Below are 12,956 nucleotides of genomic sequence, written 5' to 3' on the forward strand. Positions count from 1 at the left end.
AAAATGAATAGAGTATTATATTTATGGTAATATAATATGAGGTGAATAATTAAACAACTGTGATACTATAGTGTATAAATTTTCTATTTTGCATAGAGTATTTTATACCTTTTATGAGATGTGATGTAAATGAGAGGGTTTGTATAGGTTTTGAAAGGGGTGGGTATTGTAAATAAAAGCATGGTTTACAAGAGTAAATAAATCATGGCTAACAAAAAACACACATCACACCTTTCAAACATCCCTCGCAAACAAGTGTGCCCAATTCTTCACCATTTGCCGTTTCCATAGGATTGCTAAGATATCCTTCGGGGACCTCAAGGGTGAAGGTGGGAATGTCCGTTCTGTAGGAGACGATTTAACACCAAACCACCTCCGGCGTCTCACCCAAGTACCTGAGGGGTAGGGATCCTGGAGGAGGGGAGGTGGGAAGGGTTTCCTGTCTTTGGGGCTATCTTCTTTCTCTTCTTAGATCTTAGCAACCATATCTATTTTTTTCTCCCCCTTTCTTACTTCTCGTTTGAGGACCTATCTATTTTTCCCTCTTTCCATACTCACAAACTTCTATCAATGAAGTCCTTTCTTTTTTCCGTAGTTTCTAATAACCTACATCTTATCTTTAGATAAGAAGGCCGAAGAATCCGACTACACGAACACACATCCGCATACATACAAAAATACATTTAGACACAAATATTGAAATTACAGACTAAAAAGCCTGTCACGATGTGAGAATCACCACATATTGTAAAGGAAAGAATATGTGTACAAAGGGAAATATGCACATGTGCGCGCGCGCAAACACACACACACACACACACACACACACACACACACACACACACAGAGGGAATGTCAGCTTAATAAGTACACTGACGAATTGTAGGATAGTGGGACTTGAATAGTACATATAGACACAGTATCTACTAAGAGTACAGAAGTTGAGAAGTAGAGTAGGACTCTAGGGAGTAAATGATGCAGTAGTTTTGTGGATCACTTCTACTACCTTTCTTGTAGACAGGTGTGACCTGTGCATTTTCCGAGAACTGGGCACAGTATTTTGTTTAACGGATCTATGATAGATTCCAGTGAGAAGAACGCCTAACTCAGCCAAAAATCATTATACACTCTGACAGGGATTCCATCGGGGCCTGGAGCTTTCCTCAATTTTAACAATTTCAGCTGTCTTTCAACACCACTGACATTAATACTTATTTCATTCATCTCTTCAGTGGTACAAGGATTAAATTGGGCCAGTTCTCTTGGGTTTTCCTTTATAAAGAAACATTTGAAAACAAAGGTAAGCATTTCAGCTTTTGCTTTGCTACTCTTAAGTTCAGTTCCTGTCTCATTCGCTAGGGACTGGACACTAACTTTGGTGCCACAAACAGCCTTTACATATGACCAGAATTTCTTTGGATTTTGTGAAATGTCATTTGACAATGTTCTCAAACGGTAGTCACTGGATGCATCACACATTGCTCTCTTGACAGCCGAATGAGTTCCATTCAGAGGAAATACGGAAGCGTCCGATCCCACCCGTCGGCTTTGACCCATGACGTCACAAATATGGCGGAAACGACCATAAATGACAATTCCAATATGGCGGATATAAAATCGTTGCATACGTATCATAAAGACGAAAATACATAGAAAAACAACACACACACAGGTTTCACAAAAAGCCTAATGACTCTAACGGGACAAGCGTGGGAAATTGGGGGTTTTTGGGTGGGGAGAAACTAAATATAAACAAATTTAGCCATCCACCGCCATACAAAACCACGCAAGACGACGAAAAAAATCGACATCACAAAACTCACCAAATACCAAAAAAAACATTATTATCTGGAATCGGACACTTCCCTTGACCTATATAGATCTACAGTAGCTCCCGATCCCATAAATTGAGATCGAACACTTCCCTTGACCTAAATAGCTCAACAGCAACTCCCGATCCCACCTCCCAATACAAAAATCAAAATACACCGCAAAACATTACGAACAAACACTTCCCTTGACGTACATATATCTACAGCAGCTCCCGATCCCATAAATTGGGATCGAACACTTCCCTTGACCTATATAGCTCAACAGCAGCTCCTGATCCCATCTCCCATTACAAAAATCAACATACTCCACCAAACATTCAGACTGAACACGTCTCTCCAACTATATAGCTCAACAGCAGCTCCCAATCCCATAACTTAGGATCGACCACTACCCTTGACCTACGTAACTCAAAAACATCTCCCAATATGAATACCAATACCAACCTTCACAGCCACAAATTTCAATGAAACACTTCCCTATACCCCAATACACAACACATATGCCAAAAACAAAAAAATGAGAACTTACCACAAGAAAGTTCCAGCCCCACAAACTAGATTGGCCACCACAATCACTCACACACACACACACACACACACACACACACACACACACACACGTGCGCGCGCGCCCACACACACACACACACACACACACACACACACACACACACACACACACACACAAACCAACGAAAAAATACTGAACCAAAAGAAAAACCCAACCCACCCACACCTCAACCCCCCCTCAACCCCAAAATAAAAAACCCACAAACAAAAACCAAATGCAACATAAAAAACATCTCAATCACACACTACAACTCAACAAAAACTTCAACAAAATAGATCCTCCACAACTAAAACAAAAAACACACTCCCCCCCACCTTAACAAACACTATACAACAAAATAAACCACCCACCCCACCCTGAACCACAGCCACCCACCCACCTACCTACCCACCCCCACCCACCTAACTAACCACTTTCAGTCTATACATTTTACCCACGGCCCTTAAAAAAACCCGAACAATACAATAGCCCTCTGGGACACTCTTCCGCCAACAGTACTCATCTAAATGAGACTGAAGGTTGGAAGAGCGCCTCTTCCCCCTCCCAAGAACTGACTTAACCGCCCCCCACATCCCCTCTATTGTATTAGTACAAGCCCGCCTCATAATTCTTAAACTCTAAACTATGGTTCACTACTAAATGATTAAATCCCCTCTCACCCAACCCCCTACGAGAAAAAAAGCATCAGAAACTATTGTGGACCCCGGCTCTATATATTCCTCAATTAACCCCACTAATTCAGCCTTCGACCTCCCTTCCACAACCCTAAAAACACATTCGGAACCCCCACCCCCCGGAACAACAGCCCCCCCACACCCAAAGACCAGCCACAGACTTCCCCCTCCCATACTTCCTTTTCCCAAACTGTGACTCGTCCACCTCCACAACCACCCCATGCCCCCCAACTTACCCCTGTACTTAATAAATTCCGAACACACTTCACGACAAAAGGAATACCAATCTAAAACAGTCCTCTCACTCACACCAGTCTCATGCGCGCAAAAACTCTGTGGGGATCTATAACAAAAATAATATGTAACAAGCACAATCTCAAGCATGCCCAATCTAGACTTCTCGAACCAGGTACCGCGCCGTATGGAACGCCATACGTCATCTTTGCGACAGCGCCACATGTAACAGCCCTGGTCCGAGAGACCGGAACTTTAACCAATTTCATTGGTTCATGGCACACACCGCACTTCACGACCTCGGCAATTAAGCCAAATAGCTGAAGGAATTTAATCAGCTCTAAAGCTGTGTCCCCCATCATAGCCCTCAACCGAGAACTATTAATCTGGTCTTTCATATCCATTCCTGAACAAAAAACCACAACCGAATACACTTAATAACAAACTCACCCGACGTACAGCAATCATCATTACATTAACCATCACACAAAACCGTTAACTCACTGATACAAATTCCGCTTCAAAAATACGCACGCAGCACTCACCACTGAGCAAAAGCAAACTGAGCCCAACACACCAAACAAACGAAAACCATGAACATACCACCAGAGGGCACAACAAACAACAACACGACATCTACAAACACGCCACACTCACAAACCAAACTCCGCACCGTAATGACGTCACACACCACAACTCCCTTACGTCACGGGTCAAAGCCGACGCTTGAGATCGCATGTTTCTGTTGACCCCATTCAGAATCTCTCTATCTACAGACCAACACTTTGTTCTACACCTATTATGTAGTAATCTCTGTTTCTTTAGAAGTTTCTTTACAGTGACTGTATATAATGGAGTCTCCCTCCCATTATGAACTGTTCTACTGGGTGCATATCTATCCACTGCGTGATCAACTCTGTTTTGAGTACCTCATTGAGATATGACATTACTGATTTTTTATCTAGTTTACTGAACATATATGTCTTTATGCCTGATATAGTTGTCCTTTGTACTCTGGTAATCGTTGTTGCCACGACTGCGTCATGGTCACCGATACTGGTTTCAATGTGGACACACACGAAGAGGTCAGGTCTATTTGCTGCCGTTAGATGCAATGTATTTCCTTCAACACTGGGGTTCCTATCTATCTGTTCAAGGTAGTCTTCAGAGAAGGTATTTACTGAAGTTTCACAGGATGGATTATCCCGCCCACCACTAACAAAATTGTAATTTTCCCAATTAAATGGTGGATGATTTAAAGTCTCCACCGGTGTTTTGCTATTTGGGTAGCAAAATAACTAAAGATGGTTGAAGTAGAGAGGATATAAAATGTAGACTGGCAATGGCAAGGAAAGCGTTTCTGAAGAAGAAAAATTTGTTAACATCGAGTATAGATTTAAATGTCAGGAAGTTGTTTCTGAAAGTATTTGTATGGAGTGTAGCCATGTATGGAAGTGAAATGTGGACGATAAATAGTTTAGACAAGAAGAGAATAAAAGCTTTCGAAATGTGGTGCTACAGAAGAATGCTGAAGATTAGATGGGTAGATCACATGACTAATGAGGAGGTACTGAATAGAATTGGGGAGAAGAGGAGCTTGTGGCACAACTTGACTAGAAGAAGGGATCAGTTGGTAGGACATGTTCTGAGACATCGAGGGATCACCAATTTAGTATTTGAGGGCAGCGTGGAGGGTAAAAATCGTAGAGGGAGACCAAGAGATGAATACACTAAGCAGATTCAGAAGGATGTAGGCTGCAGTAGGTACTGGGAGATGAAGAAGCTTGCACAGGATAGAGTAGCATGGAGAGCTGCATCAAATCGGTCTCAGGACTGAAGACCACAACAACAACAACAACCACCACCGACGATTACAGTATGACTGTGGAACTTATGTACAAGTGAACTGAGGTTTTCTCTTAATTTTTCAGTTACATCACGAGATGAGTCTGGTGGGCGACACAATGAACCAATTATTTTTTTCCCACCACTGATACTGAGTATTTCCCAAACAATTTCACATGCAGCTTCAATTTATATCTTGGTGGATTTGAGTTTTTTGTCTAATGCAACAAATACAGCACCTCCACTTTCCATGTGCCTTTCCCTTCCGCTTGAATTTCCCCCGAAAATCTCACTGTTATCAATTTCAATTAATGGGTGCGAAACCACCAGTTTTGTGTCTTTACATCAAGATCAGAGGTCACTACAAAATCTACAATTCCCATAACAGAGTAATGCTGCGTAACAGGGCCTATGTGTTCTCTCACAATGCTCTTCAACCAAAGCAACTAGCATGCAACCCTTCAAATACTGCACGGTAAATGAGTTACTCTACAGAGAAATGGTATAAAAATGTCGGAATATGTACATTCAAACACAGAAACTCCCAGTCTACTCTGTCAGCAAATATGGGATGATAAATGTGTTGAACCTACTTTGTTCTGAGCCTTACCTTTGAAGAGATCCTTGTAGAACGTATCCTCTTCCAAATCCATTCCCCACGCAATCTGAATAGGATCCAAATTACAGTCTGGCACACAATTATCCAGCCCTGTATTTCTAACATAACTAATGTTACTGTTCACAGGGTCTTCTCCAAGCCTATTAGGCCTGCTCTCTAGGCCGCCATCTTTCAAAGGATCTAGAAAACATAATCACATCTGAACTTTTGCTTAACTGGTCATATCATAATGACTATGGTCATTTCTGATGACAGCACTTATAAGGTACTGGGAAACACAACGATTAACAACAACAAACAGAATGTAGTGTTGCAAACCTCTTAAAGAAGTACTTTGGTTTTGTAACTCACAGCCTGGTTATCAGGTGCAGTGAATAGTGCAATGGAATATCGGGTCTAGTGCAGCAGGGGATACAACCCGTCGGCTTTGGACAATGATGTCACAAGTCGCCAGATAGCAGTTTACCATTTTCGCTTTTGCTGTTATGTTTCAGTTTTGTTTTTTTACTGATTGCTTAATAAAGTGGATCTGTTTATTCTATCTCGTGAGATTTTTTTTTTTAAAAAGCCAAAAAACACTTATCAGCCACTGAAGGGAGCTACAACACTAAGAAGTATCGCTTCTCGATTGGCGACTTGTGACGTCAATGTCCAAAGCCGACGGGTTGTATCCCCTGCCACAAAAGTCCCGGAATATCTGAGACCAGTCTTTACAGATAATTTTAGTAAAATGATTACTTACATCTCCCTAAGAAAGTAGCAGTCATCACAAAATCCTTAAAATCAAAATATTCTAGTTGTTATGACAACAAATCAACAAAGTCAATCCAAGAGTGCTCATGCAAGTTGAGTTCTATCAAAGTTATTTGTGTTATCAATCTGTTATCGGCAGAACATCTCCAGACTGGCTAAAATATGCTGAAGTTGAGCCTCTTTAAAAGAATGGGGACAAAGAGATACCATCAAAGCATCAATCAATTTCACTCTTGCCAGCTTCTTCAAATATATCTGAAAAGGACGTGTTCAAGCATCTGACTGCAAGTAATATATTGTCCAAGTAACAATTTGGTTTTCTTAATGGTTCCGATACAGAGAAGGCTATTTATACATACAGTGAGAACGTCCATAATTCATTAGATAACAAATTAGAGGCTACTGGCCTTTTCTGTGACCTGTCAAAAGTCTTTGAATGTGCGAATCACAGCACACTCTTAAGCAAATTAGAATATGGTGTCACTAACAGTGCTGAAAAACGACTCAAGTCTTACCTACCAAACAGGAAACAAAGAGTGTCATTGCTAAATACTTGTGGAGTAAGCAATCAGTCTTAATCTGACAGGAAATTAATTACAAGAGGTGTTCCTGATGTTCCATGTTGGGTCCCTTGCTTTTACTTCAGTACAGAAATAACATTTCGTCTGTTACAATGCCAGATGCTTAAAGTTTCTTTTGTTTGCAGATGACTCAAACATTGCAATAAGTAGCAAGTCAAGTACAGATTTCGAGATCGCTCCTAATCAAATTTTCACTGACAGTAATAAATGGTTTAAAAACAAATCACTGTAATTAAACTTTGAATAGACCCACTCTATGGAGTTCAGATCCTGTAACCAGCATGGTTATAATATATAAAGACATGCTGATTGAAGACGCTGGCAGAGTTAAATTTCTGGTATTACAACTTGATAATACCTTCAGTAGGAAAGGGCTACCACAGATTTACTGTAGTGCCTAAACAAGCCTGTATTTGCAGTGAAAATAATGTACATATAGGAAATATACATATAAAAAAAACTTGCGTATTTTGACTACTTTTAATCAATCATGACATAAAGGATCATATTCTGGTGTAACTCGTCAAACTGAGAAAAAGTTTTCAGTGTACAAAGCGTGTAATAAGACTCATTTGCGGTGTAAATTCATGAACGTAATGTACAATCCTGTTATGGAACTTTGTATTCTAACTACTACTTCTCAGTATATTTCTTAATGAAATTTGTTGCAAGTAATATGTCTACTTCCAACCAGTAGCTCAAAACATAGTAACAATGCTAGGAATAACAATCTACATGAAGACCTGAATTCACTCACCAATATTCAGGAACATTCAGTTTCAATAAATTGCCAAGAAAAATTAAAAACTTGGTTTCAGATAAAATACAGTGTAAACAGAGTTTGAAAGACGTTTTGGTAAGGAACTCCTGCTTTATAGATGAATGTCTTAACTGGGCCTGTTAGATCAGCTTAAGTAAAAACTTCTGTTAGATTTCGGTGTTCACAGCACTTGGTCACAACAGTAAAGAATGTTCTTTTGTGTATGTTCAATTTATTAAAAGTGCATAACTATGCTTCATTCTGGAAGGGTATTAATTCTGTAATATTAGCAGTTCCACTTCACTGTAGGGTATTCACATATTTTGACAATCTCCTGATAAATGAGCAGGATAGTAAATATTATATCCAGATGTTTTATACTTTTTATTTTAGATTTTATGGCTTGTTCCAAACCCACGTGAGTCAATTCAGTTTTGGGTCTATGGAAGAAAAACTGAATCTAAGCTAATCCACAGTTCTAGCAATGTAATCTTCTGCGGCTACAAGACTAGTCTACAGTGTAAACCGAGGTCCTGCACATTGTGTACTACGGCAACATGAAGTTGTCAAGTTTTTTATTTGGCAAACGACAAGCGACTCTCTTGAAAATTGGTTTATACGATAGTCTAATTTTCTTAAAACAACAACAACGGATTGTTACGAAACGTAAACCATTAATTTCCTACCAAACAGGCACATTTAACAGACGCTTAAAAAGAGATTGCCCTACATCTTTCTTTAAATTATGTATAACACAACGCTAAAATATAACTGATTCTTCATATTACCTCCTTCACCAAGTGTAGGCGTTTCAGCAGTCGTATCTTCAACAAGATTCACTTCTAGTAAAGAGTCCAATGCTACGAAGGGTTCCTCCCCTTCTTCATCCATATTTCTTCTTTCCCTTTGCAAGTATATACATCAAAATATTCGTATAACTTCCTATATAGTTCGCTTTCTGTTATTTTACACCGTTACTATTAACAACAACCACCTATGCAACAATCCATAAAATCTGCATTCTTTCTGCAAAGCAACAAAACAAACGTCACCCGCCAAACGCGCCACAAACATTTGTCGCACAACATAACAAAGATATTCCCTACCATACCTTCAACATAGAACCTTGCGCAATTTGCATGTTCGCGTCAGGATTGTGTAATGCGAAGAACATACAATTCAGGAGACAACACAACATTCTCTTTTTGCGCTACTGTTGCGTCAAAAAAATAATGCGCAGTATATTGTGTGTTGGAACAGGCGATGTTGCCAGTTCTCCTCTCAGTGCTTGCATATAATGATAGAAAGGTCTACGATCCTTTTCGCTTTTAACCGTTACTAAAGAGTTCGGATTGTTCGAAAGCTATAAACTTTATTCAGGAAGTATCTCTGAACAAAGAAACAAAGGTTTGAATAATCTGCGTTGCCATATCTGTCCAAACGTTCTTGTATTGGCGCTAGCATCGCTTATGACATCATGATGACGTCATGCGCAGCTTTCAAGGACGAAGGACAAAAGGGCCTTGCTCCGTTAAGCCCGGTCCACACGCAACGATGTGTCTGCGCAGACATCGGCGCAGATTTCTGTACATGCAAAAGATCGCTGCAAATGTGGTGTGTTCACACGACACAAACCCCAATCTACTACTCGCCCGCCATTTGTCGGTGTAGAAAAGAAATATCAGTGGCAAACGACTACGCTCACCGTAAACGTCAAAAATTTAATTCAGTTATTTTGAAATATAGCCAGCACAGGAATGGGGTAGGAATAATTTTAGATGAGTATGCTAGTAAATCTGTCAAAAGCATTTTACCAATCTCAGATAGAGTAATCAGTCTACATTTACAAACGAAACAAACAAATATTAATTTAATCCAAATCTATGCTCCAACAGCCGACAAAGACCAAGAAGAAATAGGAAAATTTTATGAAGAATTAACACAAGCAATAGGAACCTCAAAAAGCAGAGACATTATTATCATCATGGGAGATTTTAATGCCAACATAGGTGAAGGAAGTGAAGGTGATCTTATTGGACCTTTTGGTTTAGGAACAAGAAATGAAAGAGGAGATTAGCTGTCACAATTTTGCCAGGAAAACAATCTGTCTATTACAAACACATTTTTTAAACTCCCTAAACGAAGACTTTATACTTGGAAATCACCAAGAGACTGTAATGAAGAAGTTTGCAGAAATCAAATTGATTTCATACTTATAAACAAGAGGTACAAAAATTCTATTCATGGTGTGAAAACATATCCAGGAGCTGATATATTTTCTGATCATAACCTTTTAGTAGCAAAGTTCCATGTGAAACTGAAAGCCATACAAAAGAAACAAAAGAAGGACTATATAAATACAACTATTCTAAGAGACCCCTTGACTAAACAAAAGACTTCTGAAGAGATTAATAAGGAATTAGTTAGGATAAAGAATAATCAAACAGAAGACATTGATGGCAAATGGGAACTTATAAAAGACACATTAAATAATGCATGTAAAAACACTATGGCGACCAAACACGACAACATGAAAAAGAAGTGGATGACAGAGAAGATATTACAATTGATGGAACAAAGAAGAATACTTAAAAATAGAGATGAAAGTGAGTATAAAAGATTACATGCAGAAATACGAAAAGAAACACGGCGAGCAAAAGAAGAATGGTACAAGGAACAATGCTCTGAAATTGAGAGTTATGAAACAAGACATGATAGTTTCAACTTACACAAAAAAGTTAAAGATTTAGCTGGACTTAATAAAAAGAAAAGTACAAGTTTATTGTTAGATAAAAATGACAAAATAATTCCTGATGTTAAAGGTAAACTGGACAGGTGGACAGAATATGTCAAAGAACTATTTGAAGATACAAGAAAAGATCAAAAATTTCATGATAACATGATCGGAGAACGAGGACCAAGCATATCGAAAGAAGAAATATTACATGTTATCAACAAATCAAAGACAGGAAAAGCCCCTGGACCGGATAAGATACCAAATGACATCCTGAAACTCACAGGAATAGACCATGTAGATATATTTGTACAATTGTTTAATGATATTTATAATTCGGGAATTATTCCTAGGGATTGGTTGACATCTACCTTTGTTACATTACCCAAAAAGGCTAATGCCAAAACTTGTAATGATCACCGTACAATAAGCTTAATGAGTCACACCTTAAAGATATTTCTAAAAGTTATACACCAACGAATATACAAAAAAGTAGAAGAAGGTATAAGTGAAACACAATTCGGTTTTAGAAGTTCCCTCGGTACAAGAGAAGCATTGTTTGCTTTTAACATATTAGCGCAACGATGTATGGAGGTTAACCAGCCACTATATGTGTGCTTCCTGGATTATAATAAAGCATTTGACAAAGTTCGTCATGATCATCTCATAGAATTGTTAGAAAAGAAAACACTTGATAAGAAAGACATCCGCATTATATATAACCTCTACTACAATCAAACCGCAACCGTGAAGGTAGAAAATGAGTTATCGAATGATATAGAAATAAAGAGGGGTGTGAGACAAGGTTGCGTTCTCTCACCCTTATTGTTTAATATGTATTCAGAAGACATAATCCAGGCAGCTCTATCAGATGAAATAGCTGGCACTAAAGTGAATGGGCTAAACATTAACAATGTTAGGTTTGCTGATGACACTGCACTACTAGCTGGAAACCTCAAAGATCTACAATTACTTCTTGACAAAGTCGCAGAAAAAAGTGAAGAATTTGGCTTGACTCTTAACGTAAGCAAGACTAAGTTCATGGTGATATCTAAAACACACCAACAAGAAAATCTTACAATCAATAGGGAAAGAGTCGATCAAGTACGTAAATTTAAATATCTCGGAACAATTGTAAATGAGGAGATTGAAAGCTCAGAAGAAATTAAATCGAGAATAGGACAGGCCAGAAGTATCTTTAATAAGATGAAAAATGCATTCTGTTCGAGAGACATTTGTTTAAACACAAAAATGAGGTTGCTAAGATGCTATGTATTCTCAAAATTATTATACGGAATGGAAGCGTGGACATTGAAAAAGAAGGACATGAACAGTTTAGAAGCTTTTGAAATGTGGGCATATAGAAGAATACTTAGAATTAGTTGGGTGTCGAGGATTACTAATCAAGATGTCCTAAGAAGAATGGGAAAGGAAAAAGAATTAATTAAAACTATTAAAGTAAGGAAGCTACAATATTTAGGCCATGTTATTAGGGGAGTAAATTACAAAATATTGCAAATAATACTAGAAGGGAAAATTTGTGGGAAGAGAACGAGGGGTAGAAGACGGACATCCTGGATTGACAATTTAAAAAATTGGTACAACTGTTCAACGTCAGAACTCCTTAGATCAGCCAAATCAAGATCAGAAATTGCCATGATGACAGCCAACCTTCTTAGAGGAGACGGCACATGAAGAAGAAGAATTTTGAAATATAGAAATGGAGGAAGTTCTGTTGTGGTCTGTGTTCGCAGCTTGTGTTGCAAAAAAAAACATTCAGACCAACCGCAGGAAACAGAGAAAGCGGTCAAAATGGTGTAGACAGTGGCTGCTAAAGCGAAAGCAGTTTTCTCACGTACATTTAGTGCGCGAGTTGCAGGGCGAACCTGTTTTGTTTTACATTACGTGGTGTTCCATTTCCTGGCACACTGACACCCCAATTTCATGTCCTGCTTGGTCTTGGCGTTTCTTGATCACTAAGAAAGCCAAGCAGATCAAAATACCATAACATTGGCTGGTATACTTGATGTACTCTTACACCAGATCTTCTAGATTTCTGAACTTTGGATAACTCTTTTCGGTAAACAGTTCGCTGACAGACTTAATTTACTTGGCTTGCCTTCATGAATCATCCTTCAGGAGAGCGTAAATAGCTTCAAATGTCTTGGGTATTATTTTACTCGATATTGCAGTTGAAAAGTCCAAATCCTTGTAGCTCCTTCCTGTTGCTAGGAATCTTAATGTTACCGCCAGCCGTTCATTAGGAGAAATTGCCCTTCTCATACAAGTATTTTTTCTCATAATATGAGGGGTTACAAGCTTTAAGAGATAATTATAAGTTTCTACATCCATC

The 12,956-nt window shown here is 38.8% G+C and overlaps 1 protein-coding gene across 2 annotated transcripts in view; it reads right to left on the reverse strand.

Annotated features, from left to right (window-relative positions):
* The window catches only part of LOC124787731, a 101,988-nt gene extending 92,676 nt beyond the window's left edge, over positions 1-9,312 (reverse strand). Inside the window, exons 1-3 of one of the 2 annotated variants that reach the window (XM_047254579.1) lie at positions 8,981-9,312; positions 8,658-8,895; positions 5,767-5,955 (exon numbers count right to left, since the gene is read on the reverse strand). In XM_047254579.1, coding sequence (XP_047110535.1) covers positions 5,767-5,955; positions 8,658-8,760 — 292 coding nt within the window. In that variant the 5' untranslated portion in view covers positions 8,761-8,895; positions 8,981-9,312. Of the gene's footprint in view, positions 1-5,766; positions 5,956-8,657 lie in introns of both variants that reach the window. The other variant, XM_047254578.1, reaches the window with a different exon arrangement.
* Between the last annotated feature and the right edge of the window lie 3,644 nt (positions 9,313-12,956).

The sequence above is a fragment of the Schistocerca piceifrons genome, chromosome 3 (genome assembly GCF_021461385.2).
Source record: "Schistocerca piceifrons isolate TAMUIC-IGC-003096 chromosome 3, iqSchPice1.1, whole genome shotgun sequence".
In the NCBI taxonomy this organism is placed as follows: domain Eukaryota; kingdom Metazoa; phylum Arthropoda; class Insecta; order Orthoptera; family Acrididae; genus Schistocerca; species Schistocerca piceifrons.